This window comes from Vipera berus, assembly GCF_964194415.1.
Source record: "Vipera berus genome assembly, chromosome: 3".
Lineage (NCBI taxonomy): Eukaryota > Metazoa > Chordata > Lepidosauria > Squamata > Viperidae > Vipera > Vipera berus.
In genome coordinates this window covers 112,951,846-112,969,255 of record NC_138204.1, presented here as the reverse complement: position 1 = coordinate 112,969,255, position 17,410 = coordinate 112,951,846, and the positions used below count along the sequence as shown (strand labels likewise).

General features: G+C 37.5%; 1 protein-coding gene across 1 annotated transcript in view; it reads right to left on the bottom strand.

Moving 5' to 3' along the window:
• Nucleotides 1-17,410, bottom strand: part of ASTN1 (astrotactin 1) — a gene marked incomplete at both ends in the record, with an annotated part of 171,683 nt that overhangs the window by 82,285 nt on the left and 71,988 nt on the right. Inside the window, one exon of the mRNA XM_081325533.1 lies at nucleotides 29-103. Coding sequence (XP_081181659.1) covers nucleotides 29-103 — 75 coding nt within the window. The remainder of the gene's footprint in view (nucleotides 1-28; nucleotides 104-17,410) is intronic.

The window sequence follows — 17,410 nt, the reverse complement described above, 5'->3', positions numbered from 1 at the left end:
CACAACCAAATCTGATGCTGAATTCTACCTGAATATCTTGTCAGAAGGTTGTTCTCCCAGCACCAAATCAAATCCCCGCTGGAATATGGTATATGGCCATGGCCTGGAAAAAGGGAATAACACATGAAGCACAGGAACAATTATAAGTGGACCAGCTTTTCCCAATTATTTGATGTATGGTTATTTGAGAACCTGATAATTGACTCAAGCAGTAAACTGACTATAGGCATCTATATCAGAACAACTAAAAACAAAAATGTAATATTCAATTATTCCACACATTAGAACTTCACAAATACATATTTGGTTTAATCATTTTATGGTCCCCCACAAAAAGGAACAGAGCTGAATTCTTACAACAGCCCCCCAGTCTGACACTATATAATAGCAGTGACATTTTAGGCAAGGAGTATCATAGTCTCCCCTAGATGGAAAGGGAGGATTCACTGTAGTAGCCAGCACTGATATATTTGAACACTCCCTGGGATCAAGACTGAGCATGTGTTAATAAAAATCTAGTGCTAAGCCAACTTTTTATTACTTCTTTTATTTGAATGAGTCAGATGTCCATCAGCATCAAGAAACATCCCACTAGATTTGCAGAAACTGAATTTGTGTATGCTATATACTATATACAGTGTACGTATACACATACTGTATGGACACAAATACATATAAACGTATTTCTATATTTTGAACATATTGTGAAATACATTTTCATTCATTTATACAATATCTTTACAATTTGAAATATGTACTATAACCAGCACTGCATATTAAAAAGAAAGCACCCCTATTTTTTCTATATTAGCTTACAACTGAATCAAGAACATTCTTTAAAGCCAGTGTTAAACACAAATGTGTTAATATGCAAATTAGTCTTTTATTAGAACTGTAATAAAAATGCATCTAATTCTGAAGGATCAGAGAAATAAATCAGCAACTGCATGAAAACATTTTTCAATTTTTACTATTTATTTATTAATCAAATTTATTTAGCCATCCATCACTGAATACAATTCTGGCCAATACCAGTTATTAAACTATGGTTTTAATAACAAAGCTAATTTAATTTACATTAAGACAAAAAAAGAGAAAAGATTTTAATTCCAAAATAACTGAAAAAAATATTTAGGCTACAAATCTTAGCTTGGTTTACCTTGAACAAAAATTGTAGAATTCACTTTGCAATAAAAATTATTTGTTTATCCTTATAAAATCTGGCCCAAGTCTGACTCAAATCTGGAGAACACTTACTTATTAGTAGTCTATATAAACTAAGACCTTATTTATAGTACCAAAGACATGGCCAGGTGCTGACTATGGATTTGTGTTTCATAAATGAATGAATGAGTAAATAAAATATGCTTCAAAATTTTCTCATTGATAACTCACAGCGATGAACAACCTGACCCCACTGAAATTCAGAATCAGCCAGTGTAAGTCCACTTGCAAAGCCTGTCAAATAGGATACAATCCGAAGAATCTTGGAGGAAAAACTATCATTACTGATTCTGGTATTTTTGGTACTGACACATGCACTGGATGGAACTCACAGGATAGAAAATGGAAGAAACAAACATTTTTTTCTACAGTGATTCTAACACTTTAAAATGTATCCTGTGCATAGAAAATCTCTCTAACTATTATCTCTGCTACCATCTCCCGAAAGAGGTATTTGCTTTTTCCCCTGTGCACAATGAAAACTTGGGGATTATTATACTTGCTCTTTTAGAGGCCTAATAGAAGGATGATCGTTCTTCACTTGTTCCGTCTTTTCAGTCAATATCTTTTTGCCACCTGTTATTTATGTCACTTTTTTATTTCCAATATTCTCCCTTCTTTTCCTTTATTTTCCCTGCAGTTTGCTTGGTAAGAGGATTCTTTATCTCTTGGTGAGCATTTTACCTGACTACTCTTTACAGTTCACAAAGAAAAGAAAAGCCGATCAAATGCAGTTCAGTGCCTGATAAGCCTGGTTTCATATTTTACTCAAGCTATACATTCAATCCTTATATAAAATTGGTGACTAAAGGGGTCATGCTGAACAAAGGAAACCAGACCAGTTTTCCCATGAATTACAAAGCAAAATGTGAAACTTGGAATTTTAGCTTCTTAGCATTATTTCTATTTAACTATATATTTTAATAGTTGAAGAAACTGCCTGCAAATTGGTTAAAAAGTATTTTTATTTTGGAAAAAATCCCTATTTTATTCCTTCCATATACACTTTTCATAGCTCACTATCTCGAGCTTCCATGCCATTAAGCCTTTCTCCTTTTTTCAGTTGATCCTCTTGCATTCCATATTTCAACACTTAGTAAAAAAAAATATTTGACATTTTAAAGAACAATTCAACTTTCAAAGTGAAAGTTATGGCATAGTAGATAGTCTTAAAATGTAGTCCCATGAAATGTCAATGAAATAATCACAATCAAAAGAAAAAGCACGACTGTAATAAAAATTTATATGGGAATGGATTCTCAACAGAAGAAAAAAAACAGTGGAACACAATAGTTTGAAAACAAGGCAGAGCAGAATTACACAGAGCAATTCATATGGATGTATTTTAATTCATAGGATTTATTCTAAGTTCAGAAGTTGGCTACCTTGGACAAAAAACATATGAGATTCTGAATGGAGAACTGGAAGTGCTTATTCATTTATCCATAACCGCATGTGAAGTGTTTTGCTACAAGCTGATTTCACAGCTTGGGTATATGGGTTCCTGTTTGTGGCCTGCACTGCTATGGTTTGTTGATTTGTTCTTTTTAAGGCCTTATGCAACATCCATATGAATCACTTTTGAGAGATCCCTAGCCATATCAATTGTTTAAACAAAAATTAGATAAATATTTAAAATATGCCCATTATTCCCAAAAGCTTGGGGACTCTATTAGGGATGGACAACTCTATGAATAACAAGATAGCTAGGCAAACGTTCTTTTGCAGAGCAGCCTATCTTCTCCACATCTTATAGAAAATGTTCTGTTACTTGTATGTACTACCATAGCTCTGGGAGGATGGAACATGAAGAGATGTGTCAGTAAACAGTGCAAACAGTTTGAAATGAGTGTAGGCAATTCTTAGCATATTCTGATTCTAAACAATTCATATCCAACCAACCCAGTGATGCCCTCACCGTGATATCTCGTTGCCTGGAAGCGGTCCAGGTCTGGATGGGGAGAAACAGGCTTTGTCTCAATCCGGCCAAGACTGAGTGGCTGTGCATACTCCCATGTAACACCTCTACTCCGTGAGCTGCATTGGCTTCTGGTTGCCCTCCGGGTGAGATTCAAGGTGCTGGTGATGACCTATAAAGCCCTAAATGGCTTGGGTCCAGAATATCTGAGGGAACACCTGCTGCTGGCATCAAGCTCCCTTCGTCCTGTGCGCTCCCACAGGGAGGGTCTTCTCAGGGTACCGCCGGTAAAAGATTGCCGGCGGACAATACCCAGGGGGAGGGCCTTCTCTGTGGGTGCACCGGCCCTGTGGAACCAGCTACCTGTAGAGCTTAGGACTGCCCCTGACCTCCGCTCATTCTGCCGGGACCTGAAGACCTGGCTCTTCAAGCTTTCTGGCCTGGACTGAGAATATTAACTGGGGTTTTAATTGTATCTTAATTGTTATTGGGGTTTTTAGTTTCAAGGTTAGTTTAATTATTTTAATTGTTTTTAATCTATGTAATTTGTTTACTGTTTTAAAAAACCTTGTGAACTGCCCTGAGTCCTACGGGAGAAGGGCGGTATATAAGTTTAATAAAATAAAATAAATAAAAAATAAATATCCTAAGGATGCACAATAATTTGAATTGAGCCCAGAAGCAAAATGATAACATACATACATGCATACATACGTATGAAAAGAATGTGTGTGTGTGGCAAATCTTTATTTCCTGTTTTCAGCCTTATCTCAAAGGCCATCGAACAGGCTGTAGTCGCACCGGACAGTTCATATATTTGTGTAAATTACTAACAAAGAATTAAGGGAGACTAAGATGCATTTCTGACTCTTTAGTCTTCATCAGTCAGTCATACCCTTCTGAGATTCTGAGGTTCGAATCTCAGAAGGGTATGACTGACTGATGAAGACTAAAGAGTCAGAAATGCATCTTAGTCTCCCTTAATTCTTTGTTAGTAATTTACACAAATATATATAACCACAAAACAGAAACCTAACTACAGCTGCAACATCAGCCACTTTAAACCCCTTCAAACCACACAATAAGCAAACTGACACCCACTATAAAAACATGGCACCACGACAAACACGAAGCCGAACAAAAGCAGCACAACTCACCAGCTCAGGTCTAAGGCTGGCAGATGAGACCAGCCCATCCACTCAAAACACACCCCCACCCAATCAGAACACACCCACCATTCAAAACACACTCCCACCCAATCAGAACACACTTAATCCCCCACCCAATCAGAGCACACCTCCACCCACAGAACACACCCCCTCTGGCAGTTTAAAAAAGAGGAACAAACAGCCACTACCACATGGTTCTCCCAGAAGAAGGAAGCAGAAGCCACGAGCCTGATGATGACGGATGAGATTCCGTCGAAACGTTGCGCCTACACCTTCATTTCTACACGGGAAAAAACCCGAATGACCAAAGGTCCACATACAGACACCCGCGAAAACCTCAGAATATATATATATATATATATATATATATATATATATATATATATATATATATATATATATATATATATATATATATATATATATATATATATGTTGAACAGTCATCAGTCTTCAAATGTAGATCTACATAGCATGCATCACAGTGGACTAATGTAAAAATTAATATCCTATTAAATAATAAAGCTTGGGCCAGCATCTTGAAATGATTAGAACATCAGCAACATCAGAGAAATGATTAGAAACAGAAAACTGCCTTCAAAATGCTGAGGTCTTGCAAAATGAGAACTCAAAACATAGCAAATTGGCAGAGTGAGAGCAAAGACAATAAAAAATGCAAAAATGAGCAACCAAAGGCTTTTAGGAGCAATGTGTAACGTATAATGTATGCAATACAGCATGTTCTGTTTCTATATAGTGGTGTTCCTAGAAAAAAGTAAATTTCAAATATTCTGAGAAGTCATATTCCTGGAAATAATCTTCTGAAAAAGAAAGTGGTTCACTGATTTGTGGACTAGGTTCACACGAGGGGGGCAGAGAAGGAGGGACAGAGACAGACTAAATGGGCAATAACGACCTGAGTAGGGAGCTGGACCCATGTTGGACAGCTCAGTAACAAAGTTTAACCAGTGTTTAGCTACTGAAAAAAGATTCATATTAGGAATCGCTAGGAAAAAATTGAAAACTAAATTGAAAAAATAATAGTGCATTAAGATTATTGAAACATTGTCAATTTGTGGCCAGTTTCTTATGTACTATTTCAATCAAAATAATCAGAAACAAATGGTGGGTCAAAGTTCATGATGGGCACCAATGTGATTTTTCAGAGAAATCTTTCTTGATCAGATCAGTGGCTTATTCAGGCTGATGTTCAGTCTACAGTAGTAGGAACCTTTTGGACATGGATTCCATTTCCTGTTTATAAGTAGCATCTTGTATTAGTCAAAACATCTTCAGAAACATTCGTATGCTCATGCTAAACTAATATTTTAAACCAAATCTCACAACAGCATTTTTTATCAGTCTGAGTAGAGTATATACCCTAGATATGATAATGGTTCAGTGTTATTATTATTTGAGGAATTCCAGTGTAACTATCATTTTAAAAAGTGCTGAGAGGCAATGATTTAAATATCTTTTGACATCTACATTTAACTGACAGCCCTCAAGGGCTTCAAAATGTCTCTGTTAGAAAATAGCTTGATCTTTTCAAAATAATACTATAATAGCTATTCATAAACAGCCACTGAATTATATCAGATTAAATGTCCAAGTGCAAAAGCAGATATGAAATACAGATTTTTTTTAAAGAAATTGTTCATTCATATAATTCAGAAGTGATGTTGAACATTCAAAGTTAATTGGTTTGATCTGATAGTGAGCCATAACAGCATCTTTTCAAACCTGATTTCACATAGGATTTAATTCCACAAGTATATTTGTAACTGTTCATACACTTTTGAATTACAAACTATTTGGGGATGGAAAGGAAGGCAATGGAAATGGAATGCTGTGTGCTTTAATGGTTATTCAGAGGCTAATGCTACAAAATTGAGAAGATATTTTTTGTTCTGTATTTATTATAAAATGGTATGAAAACATCCTACTTCATCTGAAAAAAATACTTTCCATTCTGGAGTGAACTGCTTAGAAATCTGAATGATATATACCTACATGCTTGATTCTGACCTGCCTGCCACTGATTTAACTTTTAATAATTTAATTAAATAACATACTAATATATATGTAAGTAAATTAATTCTTCCTAGTGTTGAGCTCTAGGCTTACTTTCTAGTGGCTTACTTTACTTCATCTTGTTTCCTTAACAAATGGTGGGGAAATGGTTTAGAAGTGCCTTTTCCCAGGATTTTATTTTATCTTTTTAATTTCTTAGTATAATCTATACGAAAGTATGTCCTTGTGGTTTCCACCCAATTATTAACCAACCCCAATCTTTCCTAGATATTTTTTTTTTAGATCAACCAAGGCTGATTATAGCAAGGTGAAACTATTTTTCTATACATGTAAAACTAGGTTTTTCTTTAGTTCATCAGAGAAATATACTTCCCCATCCCTCCCCTCCAATCTAATTAAAACAAAAATTAAAAATACAACTTACATGTTCTTATTTAAACTTATGATGGTACTAGACATATCCTTGCTTGTTTATTGTATAAGGCCTATGTGTTCTATTGACAATCAAAACAAAAACTTAGAAAAAAACAATAGAACCTGTAAGAAAGTACCTTCAGAATAATTTGTTATCTGAGTTTAACTTACCTTCATATTGCTGGAAACAAGAAAGTTCATGAAAACTAAATTGTAAATTCATGCTCTCAATTTCTTCTAAATGTTAAAAGGAGCATTTACTTTGCTGTAATACCTGCTTATTAAACAAAATCAGGATAGGGACCTTGGAGATCTTCTAGTCCAGACATGTCAAACACAAGGCCCGGGGGCCAGATGTGGCCCGCGAAGTGGTTTCATGCGGCCCGCGAAGCCATCCTGGAAACAGTGAGGGAACGGCCCCCACTGCCTTGGCCCTGGCCCAGAGACCCTCCTTTTGCCAGAGACCCTCAGATCTGTCCCACTCCTGCCCAGGCCCCCATAGGCACCCTTGATGTGAACGACGTAGAGCTGGCCACGCCCACCGAGTAGGCCATACACACTCTAGCCACGCCCACCCAGTAGGCCACGCCCACCCTGGCCACACCCACCTGGCCCCTTGAGGGCAACCGCGATGCTGATGCGGCCCTCAATGAAATTGAGTTTGACACCCCCTGCTCAAGCAGGAGACCCTATGCCATTTCAAACAAGCCACTGTCCAGTTTCTTCTTAAAAACCTCCAGTGATGACGCACCCACAACTTCTAACATCAAGCTGTTCCAGTCGTTAATTGTTCTCAGAACAAAGTTTTTCCTTAATTCCAGGTTGCTTCTCTCCCTGATTAGTTTCCATCCATTGTTTCTTGCCCTGCTCTTTGCATATGAAACATCTGCTTTCTAAGATTAGGATTAAGATTCGTTAGCATTGGCTAGAAAGCCTATTGAACACAAACTGCCCTAAGTCTGACCCCATTGTGCATTTTCTGTCTGAAAAGAATAATTCCATCATGTACTTTATAGAACCAATTCAAACATTCAGCTTAGATTCTCCAAGAGAAAACGTAAACCTCTCTGCAAAGCCAATGAGAGAAGCATAAATACTGACAGGGAAGGTCAGAAAAGGCGCAGCAAGGGGAAAATAAGAATTAAAAAAACAGCAAGCTCTTCTGGAAAGAACAGACGTTCTGTAGAATCATGACACTGGAAGGAGAGGTGATTTTGTATCTTAGAAGAGAAGATGATGAGATGAGACAGTTTAAGTGTGACTTTTTGCTGAAAGAAAATAAAACTTTAATCAAAATATAACAGATAAAGCATTTTAGAAGTGTTCCCAAAGTGTCTGAAAACTGAGGCTGTTTTTGTTTTGCCTTAAAAAGTGGGATATTTATACCTTGGGCATTTTACTTTTTGAGTATAGTAAGAATAAGACTGGTATGGCTTGAGGAGCTCAACTATTATATATTCTCTGTATGTAACCTTCCTTGAAAATGGGTAAGTTTTCTGTAATTCTGCATAGACTCACCTAATCGCTTTACCTAATGAAAATAGGATCTTAATCTTAATAGAAAAAAAGCTCCAAAGATGAAACAAACACGGTATTTTAATTTTACTTATTATCTACCTTTCCCTGAGATGACCCTATATGGAGAAGGACAACCAGTTCATTCATTTTTTTCTAACCTGTACTGGATTGGAGGTCTCTAAAGGTAAAGGTAAAGGTTCCCCCACACATGCGTGCTAGTTGTTTCCGACTCTAGGGGCCGGTGCTCATCTCTGTTTCAAAGCCGAAGAGCCAGCGCTTGTCCAAGGACGTCTCCGTGGTCATGTGGCCGGCATGACTGGATGCCAAAGGCGCACGGAACGCTGTTACCTTCCCACCGTAGTGGTCCCTATTTTTCTACTTGCATTTTTACGTGCTTTCGAACTGCTAGGTTGGCAGAAGCTGGGACGAGTAACAGGCGCTCACTCTGTAATGCGGCACTCGGGATTCGACCCGCCAAACTGCCGACCTTCTGATCGACAAGCTCAGCATCCTAACCCACTGAGCCACCGTGTCTCTACACGGTCACTCTTATGTAAACCAGGCAAATTCTCTTTCATATGCCTAGCCATGACATATCCTCTATACTCCTTCTGTCTCCAATTATTCCAATTGTTATGGACTTTTGACCTAAGACCCCAAGAAGCTAAAAGAGTTCACAGCTGCCCGACCCTCTGGTTGGCCAGAAGAAAGGCAGCAGATCACCCACCATTCATGACAAATGTGCCAGCTTTCCATTTTGTTCCCAATTAAAGACTTCCTGAAGAATAACAATGCTATAATAATCAGAAATGTACCACTCTACTCCTCAGGGTCAGTTATAACAGAAGGAAAGCATAGGAAGAAAAATATGTTGAACTATTTTAGCAGTCTTTTACTGTACTATCTTATCTTTTGCTGCACAGATAAAAAAAGCCAAGAAGTATGACATAGGCAGCCAATCCTTTGATGGAGGAACTTTTGAAAGCAAAGGCTAAGCAGCAAGGCTACAGAGGTGACTAAAATAACAGAATTACAGAGTTGGAAAGGACCTTGTAGGTCTTCTAATCCAACCCCCCCCCCCACTGCTTAAGCAAGGGACTCTAGTCTATACCATTTGAGGCAAATGGCTGTTCAGTCTCTTCTTAAAACCCTCAAATGACGAGGCACCCACAACTTCTGAAGGCAAGCCATTCCACTGGTTAATTGTTCTCACTGTTAGGAAATTTCTCCTTAGGTCCAGGTTGCTTCTCTCCTTGATTAGTTTCCATCCATTGTTTCTCATCTTTTCTTCTGGTGCTTTGGAAGGTACATACAAAAGTAAATTGTGGAGGGTTTTATTTATTTATTTTTGGGGTGGGGGAGGAAAGAGACATAGACCTAGTGAAACCAAAACTTTGGCTCATGTATTCTTCTACTTAATTTCGTTGCTATCCTATCCTATCCTATCCTATCCTATCCTATCCTATCCTATTTTATCCTCTCCTCTCCTCTCCTATTCTTCAAGACCTTCTTTGGGTGTATAAACTATGAGTTCTCTCTTTTTTTCCTAGGTAGCAGTAACACTTCAAAGCAAAACACTGGCTTCCAGCTGCTGCAATATCTATCTTCAGAATGCTTCAGGGCCCTGCATAGATTCAGAGACAAGGGAATCAAGTTGTGGTGGTGAGTGAAGGTCTGTCTTTGCTATGAAATGATTTCCACTTCCCAAGAAATAAGATGTATTAGATATGTCCTTATGATGGTCTGTTCTTATTTTCAACCAAAACAATAATTAAAAGAAAATATAGTTAAAGAACTTAGCTCTTTGAAAACAAAGTTTTGTCATACTTATTCCCCCTAGTGAAATATTTCTAATTTAGGAGCAGAAGGAAATTAGCTGAAACAGAAGCTGAAATGCCAAAAGATCCTTCTTATGGAAACCACTATGCAAACTGGAAACTAGATTTCAGAGACCAATAGTGGAACTGAGTGGCTCTCATAAAATGTGAAATATAGGGTCAGTAATGAGGTACTTCTCTTGCTGTCTTGCTTTCAAGTACCCCTATAAATAGTGAAAGCTTCAGGAAAAAAGAGAGGTATCTAAATTAAATATCACTGTGCTCTTACCTCTTTCTGAAATGAAATCCGAACACTTCAAAGGGGGAATATAAAATGACTTCCACCCACCACCCTCTTTAACTTTCAACAGCTATGGCAATTCATCCAGGAAAGAGATTTGAGAGACTGCAGAAGGTACACATCTATTAGATGTCCTACTGGTACTTCAGTCATGGAACTGGTACATTTCTTCTATAAGAAACTGTCTACATTTGCCCCACAGAAAACAGAAAAGGTTAAAGTGGAACAGGCATGTACTAAAATATTTACAACACTTTAAAAAGACTGCCCCAAAAGTTAGAGAGTGAGTCTTCACTCCTGCTAAGAAAAGTACATAGTGGAGTTAATGAGTTAAAGATCAAGAAAGACATAAATAAGTCAAATTTTAACCTGGAGAGAAATCATAATTCTTGCAGGATATTTCAAGAAATTTGAAAGAGATACTGCAGCACAGATTCAAACAGACTTTGTGCGCTTCATATATTAGTAGAAGCAGAGACAGACACCTGGTGCTCTTAACAGTCACATACAACATCAAATGGTAAATTTGGCATTACACTGGTAGTACATACAGATATGGGTCCACACCAGGAGAAATCCAACTTTGTCTCCCAATTCGGTCTCTCCCCCAGTGGTGAGAAATTTTTGAGATGGGATAAATGTCTAAGATTGAAAGGTCAGAACTTCAGGACCATTTCATGTTTTATAAAACAAGATAAATGCACCCAGATGTGATAAAACAATATGTATTATAAATTGTGAAGAAAGATCTAATTATGGAAATACATGGGGATTCTTGTCATTGTTCTTCCAAATTTCATGATACATCAACATAGGTCTTTCCCCATGCTTGTATTCTAGTATTTATTGTCAAGCAATATGATATACATGTATTGAACTAGATGCTAAACACCTGCAGATTCAGATAAACATTTTCATTTTGCATATATGCATGCATGTAGATATCAGTTTAGCAATATGTTTTGAGCATGCAGCCTTTTGGAAAATGTGTGAATTCTAATCAAAAAGCAATTTGTGGAAGGTGGCCAAATATCTAATAGCCCCTATATTATTCTTCAGAGCAGCAACTACAAAATTTTTGGCAAACCAACACTTTTCCTTCCCAGAAGCTGAACCTAGGACTGAATACACACAAAGCAGATGCTCTACTAGTGAGCTATATTCACTCACTTCCCAATGAGAATACACAAGCTGTTTTAACTCATAAACGTTAATATGTATATTTCAATCATAACTATGTGTTAAAAGATTTTAAATGTTTATTCCATTATTAACATCTAATAGTTGTCTCTTTACAAATATGCTAACTTGATATCAGAAACTTACACAACTAAATGAAAAAAACAACAATAATCTACAAGACATCACAATATATTAATCTGGTCCATTAATTCATTAAAAATGTTAAATATATATTTATATCTCTTATATATGCATGAAATTAAAATATTTCATTAAAATGTTGGTGGCAATTTGCAAACAGCACTTGGTGCGTGAGCATGTCTTCAACACAATTCATATGAGTGCCACCTGCACCATCCAAATATTATCAAAGAAAAGTCAACTGTGGTAGCAAAGACTAAGCTTTTCCACATTTACTGAAAACATGTTACACTAATCCGTTCTACTGCATTCTTACTTATCAACAACCTCTTCTCTAGTTTCTTTAGATCCTGTATTGCTCTGAATTGCTAAATTATTTTTTAAATGAAAGAGTCTGGGGATAGTAGGTAGCCCTCTCCCCAGGCCCCATTTCAAAGACAGGTCTACTTAGGGTCTAGGAAAGTGAATGGCAGATTTAACACAGCAGATGTAACCCGCTTGATACATATCTTAAGTTATATGTTATTTTTTGTATCTCAGTGCTCTTGTCTCTTTTTCTTGTTTCCCTTTTCTTTCTTCTTTTCTTTCTTCTTTTTTTCTCTCCCTCTTTTCTTGTCTCTTTTTACTTTTTTACTTATTGATTAAGAAATATAAAAACATGAGAGGGTTTATACGGAAAAAAAAACAGAACGAAACCCACCAATGTAAATATAGTTAAGTGTTGAAAAGATTGTCACTTGTAAGAATATCTAGAATTTGGGGGGAAGAAATAAGCTGAAATAAACACGGTAACAGGATTTACGATAAGGCAACTAAAATGACGAATAGGATTATTGAAACTATATACCGTACTTAACTGTTTTTTAATTAAAATAATGAGAATTGTCTTAATCTAATGTTTTGCAAAGAAAGATACTTTGGGGAAAGGGGAAATCAAATGAAATTAACACATGGGATATAGATCATAGAAATTAATCGTTAAAGACTGTCTTGTAAATGTTACCCAGACAACATTCTGTTTTACAGATTACTGAATGATTTATGTAATGTTTAAAAAATTCTAATAAAATATTTATACTAAAGAAGAAGAAGATGTAACCGTCTTGCTCAGGAATCCTCTGGTGCATAATGGCCCAGCAGGGTTTACTGGGATACAGTGTCTTTGATGAACTTTTCCTCCTACTGTGAAGACTAATGACTTCAAGAAAGGGCATCCAGCCAATGATAGGGGTGCATTGAAAGTATAATTAGACAAGAGAAGTAAAGTTTTTGCTCACCACTGCAAAAATATATTATTCTTTCCCCAGGAAAATGCTAAGCAGAGTGGTTAAGGATGGCAATCAGGAGAAAGGAACAAAACTCAGTAGGAGAACAAGTTCCCTCACCTCAGGCACTTACTAAGTTCTTCGAGAGAAAAAAAGAGGATTATATGTTATCTGGCAACAGCAGCCTCTTTTTGTCCCTCTTCCCCCTCCCCTTTAATCTAGTTTCAGACATTGGGAGCTCCAAGAAAATCTCCTTGGCCTGACTGCTACTTATCAATACTGCACTCCTCTTTATTTTCTCCTTTTTGGCTGCTATCTCCTTTAAGACCAAAAACTGCAAGAAAACAGGCTGGCACTCTTTCTCGAGCTTAGTTCCAGGTCTATTCCAGCACAAGCTACAATACCCAGATCCAATAATTATAACCGTCTATCTTATAATAATCTATAGTATTTATTGGATACCATCTGGACTTTGCTTCTTCAACATCAAATAGGATCTGGCAAAAGAAGGTTCCTTAGGCCATTGGAGGAAATTGCTTGGGCTATGTGTGGTTGGGGAATCTGACAGATGGTGGAAGAGATCAATTGGGATGACAGATGAGTGGCAGCACTGGTGATGACAGTGCTACTTCTGCTGCTGAGTGGCAGATGACTGGTATTGAAGCAGTAGCAACAGAAGTGAAAGCAGTTGAATTACCGGTATACGCTGAGCTGTTTTCCATTCACAGTGAGGCATCACTGGATCAAAGGATCACTGGATGAACTGAGCAGGGATAGAATGTGAGAGTGTTCTATTTCTATTTTGAATTACGCAGGCCTGCGACAGCAATTGTAGAGGGAAATGTGGTGCCAGATTAAAGCCAGTAAGAGTGGTTTTTGAGAAATTAAAAGATGGGGCATGAGATCTTCAAAGGACACCCCTGATAAAGATAACCACAGTGATTGAGTAGTGGCTGATAGGTGAGAAAGACAGGAATGTAGGAACTATTTGTCCAGCCCAGTGACAGAGGCACCTGACCCTTTCTGTCTGTGGTCTGTTGATAGAAAACATAATGTGAGGCATTCAGGCATCTGGGAATAAGGGGCCATGCCCGCTGGAAACCTGTCTGGTTTTGCAAGGTCTCAAGTGTGAATCTAGAGGGAATTCCTATGATGCCATTGCCCTATATGCATTTGCTGTTGATATCCGGTCATCTATTCAATCAAATTAAAGTGATTAGATGTACTAGAAGAGATGGAAATTAGCATATATTGAGTTGGGGGTAGATAATGTTGGGGGGAGGGGTTGGCATAAGTAACTCATGTGATAGTTGACCCCACTTAGGGACAAGCTACTTTGGCCATCACATGTAGTCAATTAAAATAAGACAGATGTTCTTGGAGCAAGCTGTAGACCTAAGAAGCAGAAAACGGAATGGATGAAAGCCAAAGAAAAAGTACATGACAACTGGATAGGAAAGTCTGCTGAAGACAAGAATTTTAGATAATATGGGGACAGAGATAATAAATCTAAGATGACTGGGATTACGGGAGTTAAATTCAACCCATCTAGAAAGCAGTAAATTGAGAAAGGCTGCCCATTTTATTTTTATTGAACATCTTTGATACAGCTACTTGGAATTCTCAAGTATCATTTTTTTAAAAGTGTCAACGTTTTGAGGAGAAAGAGAAATATTTAAGGAATGCAATCCCTCAGGGAAAATCACTGTCTTTTCTAGCAGAAGTGCTTAAATATTTGTGTTTTTCCCCTTCATTCAGCTCATTTTTTTTAATGCCGCTGGGCAGAGGATGCTAGTCACAAGTAAATAGGAATCACACAGGAATTCAGTTGTGTCAAACTAGCATGCCATATGATGTGCTCTGGTGACAATCTCACGAGAGGCAGGAATGAATTGGGGCAACTGAACCATATTAGCCAAATTCTCTCACAAAGAGAATATGCTCCCTCTTTTCACAAACTTTGCTATACTTTCTTGAGGAACTGTTACCAATTCTCGGGACTGATCAGACAAGACTTTTCTTGTGAACTATTCTGGTTTTCACATTACACTTAGTTAGCATAATAAGGGTAAAAGCCTTGGTGGCTTGGTGGAGCAGTGGGCTAATGCCTCCTTAAGTAACACCAGCTGCCTGCAATTAGTGCAGGTTCGCATCCCACCAGGCTCAAGGTTGACTCAGCCTTCCATCCTTCCGAGGTAGGTAAAATGAGGACCCAGATTGTTGGGGGCAATAAGCTGACTTTGTAACAATGCCGCTGGGGGGGGCAAAAGCCCTAATAAGCAGGCATACACATAGAATGAAGGCTATTGCTAAGCACATTGATTTGTGCTTTAAATTGTAAGCCGCCCTGAGTCTTCGGAGAAGGGCGGGATATAGGGATATAAATGGGATTAAAATAAAATAAATAAATAAATAAATAAAAAGACATCAATTTCTTTGAAAGGTTGACTTTTTCAATAATTTAGCTAGTGCACATATAGTTCATCTCTCTCTTTCCTTGTTTGCTTTTAAATAGGAGTGGACTATCACAAATTACTCTATGACATAACTGCTGTACTGTTTGGTTCATTAGCTATCTTTCTGCTGCCAACAGTTATCTCAGTGAAAACGATAGTATGCCTATCTTAAAATGTGGTTGCTTCTCTACAAGGCCCTAGTTAAAACTTAGCTGGCAACCTGTCATGGCCAGCAAAAGTCAATTTTCCTTCTTACTCCCTCTAGATACAGCAGATAAGTTCTCTTTTCCCTCTGCATATCTGCACAAAGTAAACCAAACACACACTATGTCTACTGAAAGTAAATTGATCCTACATTCTACTGTCCTCACCACATACTGTACCATAGCAACCCTTTTGCTGATTGATCTTTGGAAATTTTGGCTCATTTTTCAAACAGCTTCTTTTTCAGCAGCCCGTGGTTACCAAGACTCCAGCTTTGCTCACTAGGCCCATCTTTTCCCCCTTAATTCTCTCTAATTTCTCCACAGCCCTTCTACCAACCTCTTAGCCCATTTCAGCTTCCTTTTCCCTTCACAAGTCTCTCTCTCTCTCTCTCCCTCTCCCTCTCTCTCTCTCTGTGTCTGTTTGTCTGTCTGTCTGTCTCTGTCTCTCTGAAAATTTCATTTTTGGTCCTTCAACCCACCATTTTAGGTATAGTACATATTGGGTCTTACACCAAGTTAAACTTCAGTAGCATTAGTCTTAACAGCTATATTTCTTCTATTCTGAATGTGACTGTTGAATCTTTCAGTTACTAAAACTTAAATATTTAACTACAATATTAATGCAGCTACTCCTCTAGAGTCCTTTCTTCTGTACCAGTTAGCAATGTACCAGGAGACAATAGGCTCCAATTTGTAAAGGAAGACTCACAAATGGTTTGTAATCCAAGAACTGCTGCAGTTAAAAGCCCAGTTAAATCCCAAACTTTTTAATATTCTTTACAGTACTTAAATTCCAAACTTTTTAATATTCTTTACGGTATTTAAATTCTAAACTTTCAAATATTCTTTATGGTCTCTGGAGTTTGTGGCAAGAGACATTTACTAGTGGGAAATTAAAAGACTATAACCCACCAGTCGCTTAATAAAACTCATGAATAATGTCCCTCAGAAGAAAAAGGAAATAGACCTGTGGTTTCCCATTTCTATACTTTCCTTCCCCAATCTGAAGTCAGCATATGATGACTGCTACCTCAGATTTTGAATGTCATTAAAGATAACGTGAAAACTTGTAACACTGATTTGGTTGAATAAGTGTCCCTATCGCTACACTGGGTGAAGCACTAGAATTGGCCATGGAGTAAAGAAGGGGACTTGCGGTACTCTATAGAAATCCTTTCTGTTTCTCCAGATAAGTCAGTTCAGAATGTTGGTATCTTGTATTGGACACTCAGGACAGAATGGGGATTTTTCTAGTGTAATACATATCAGCCTCCTTACCTGAACTGATGAAAGTGGTCTTGAACTTATTGTCAAGGACTTCTAGAAGGTTAAACTTCAATCTTGGTTGGAGTTGTTCAGGAGATTATGGGAATATATTTGTCTCATCTGTTACTGGAATGTCATAGTTTTGGATTTGGTTTTTAATCATGAGGAAAAAGGGGATGGCTTGAAATTGGGAGAAATTGGGAGATTATACAGTACATTTGTACTGGAGTCAGACAACTTTGTGCTGAGATTTGGATTTTTGACTGACTTTCCCTCTTTGTAGGTATGCTAGAGATTTAGAATGTTCTACTCTAGAGCTGATATTCTTTTCTGACTAACTGGACGGATATTTCAAGGGAGGGGATAAGAAAGGTAGTTTATGCAGATGCAGTTTATATGTAACACAGACCACGATACCTCACAAATTTAGCAATTACAATGTGTTAAAAGTCCATTGTGTTTGTTAAGACATTCTGATATATCCTAAAATATTTTGATG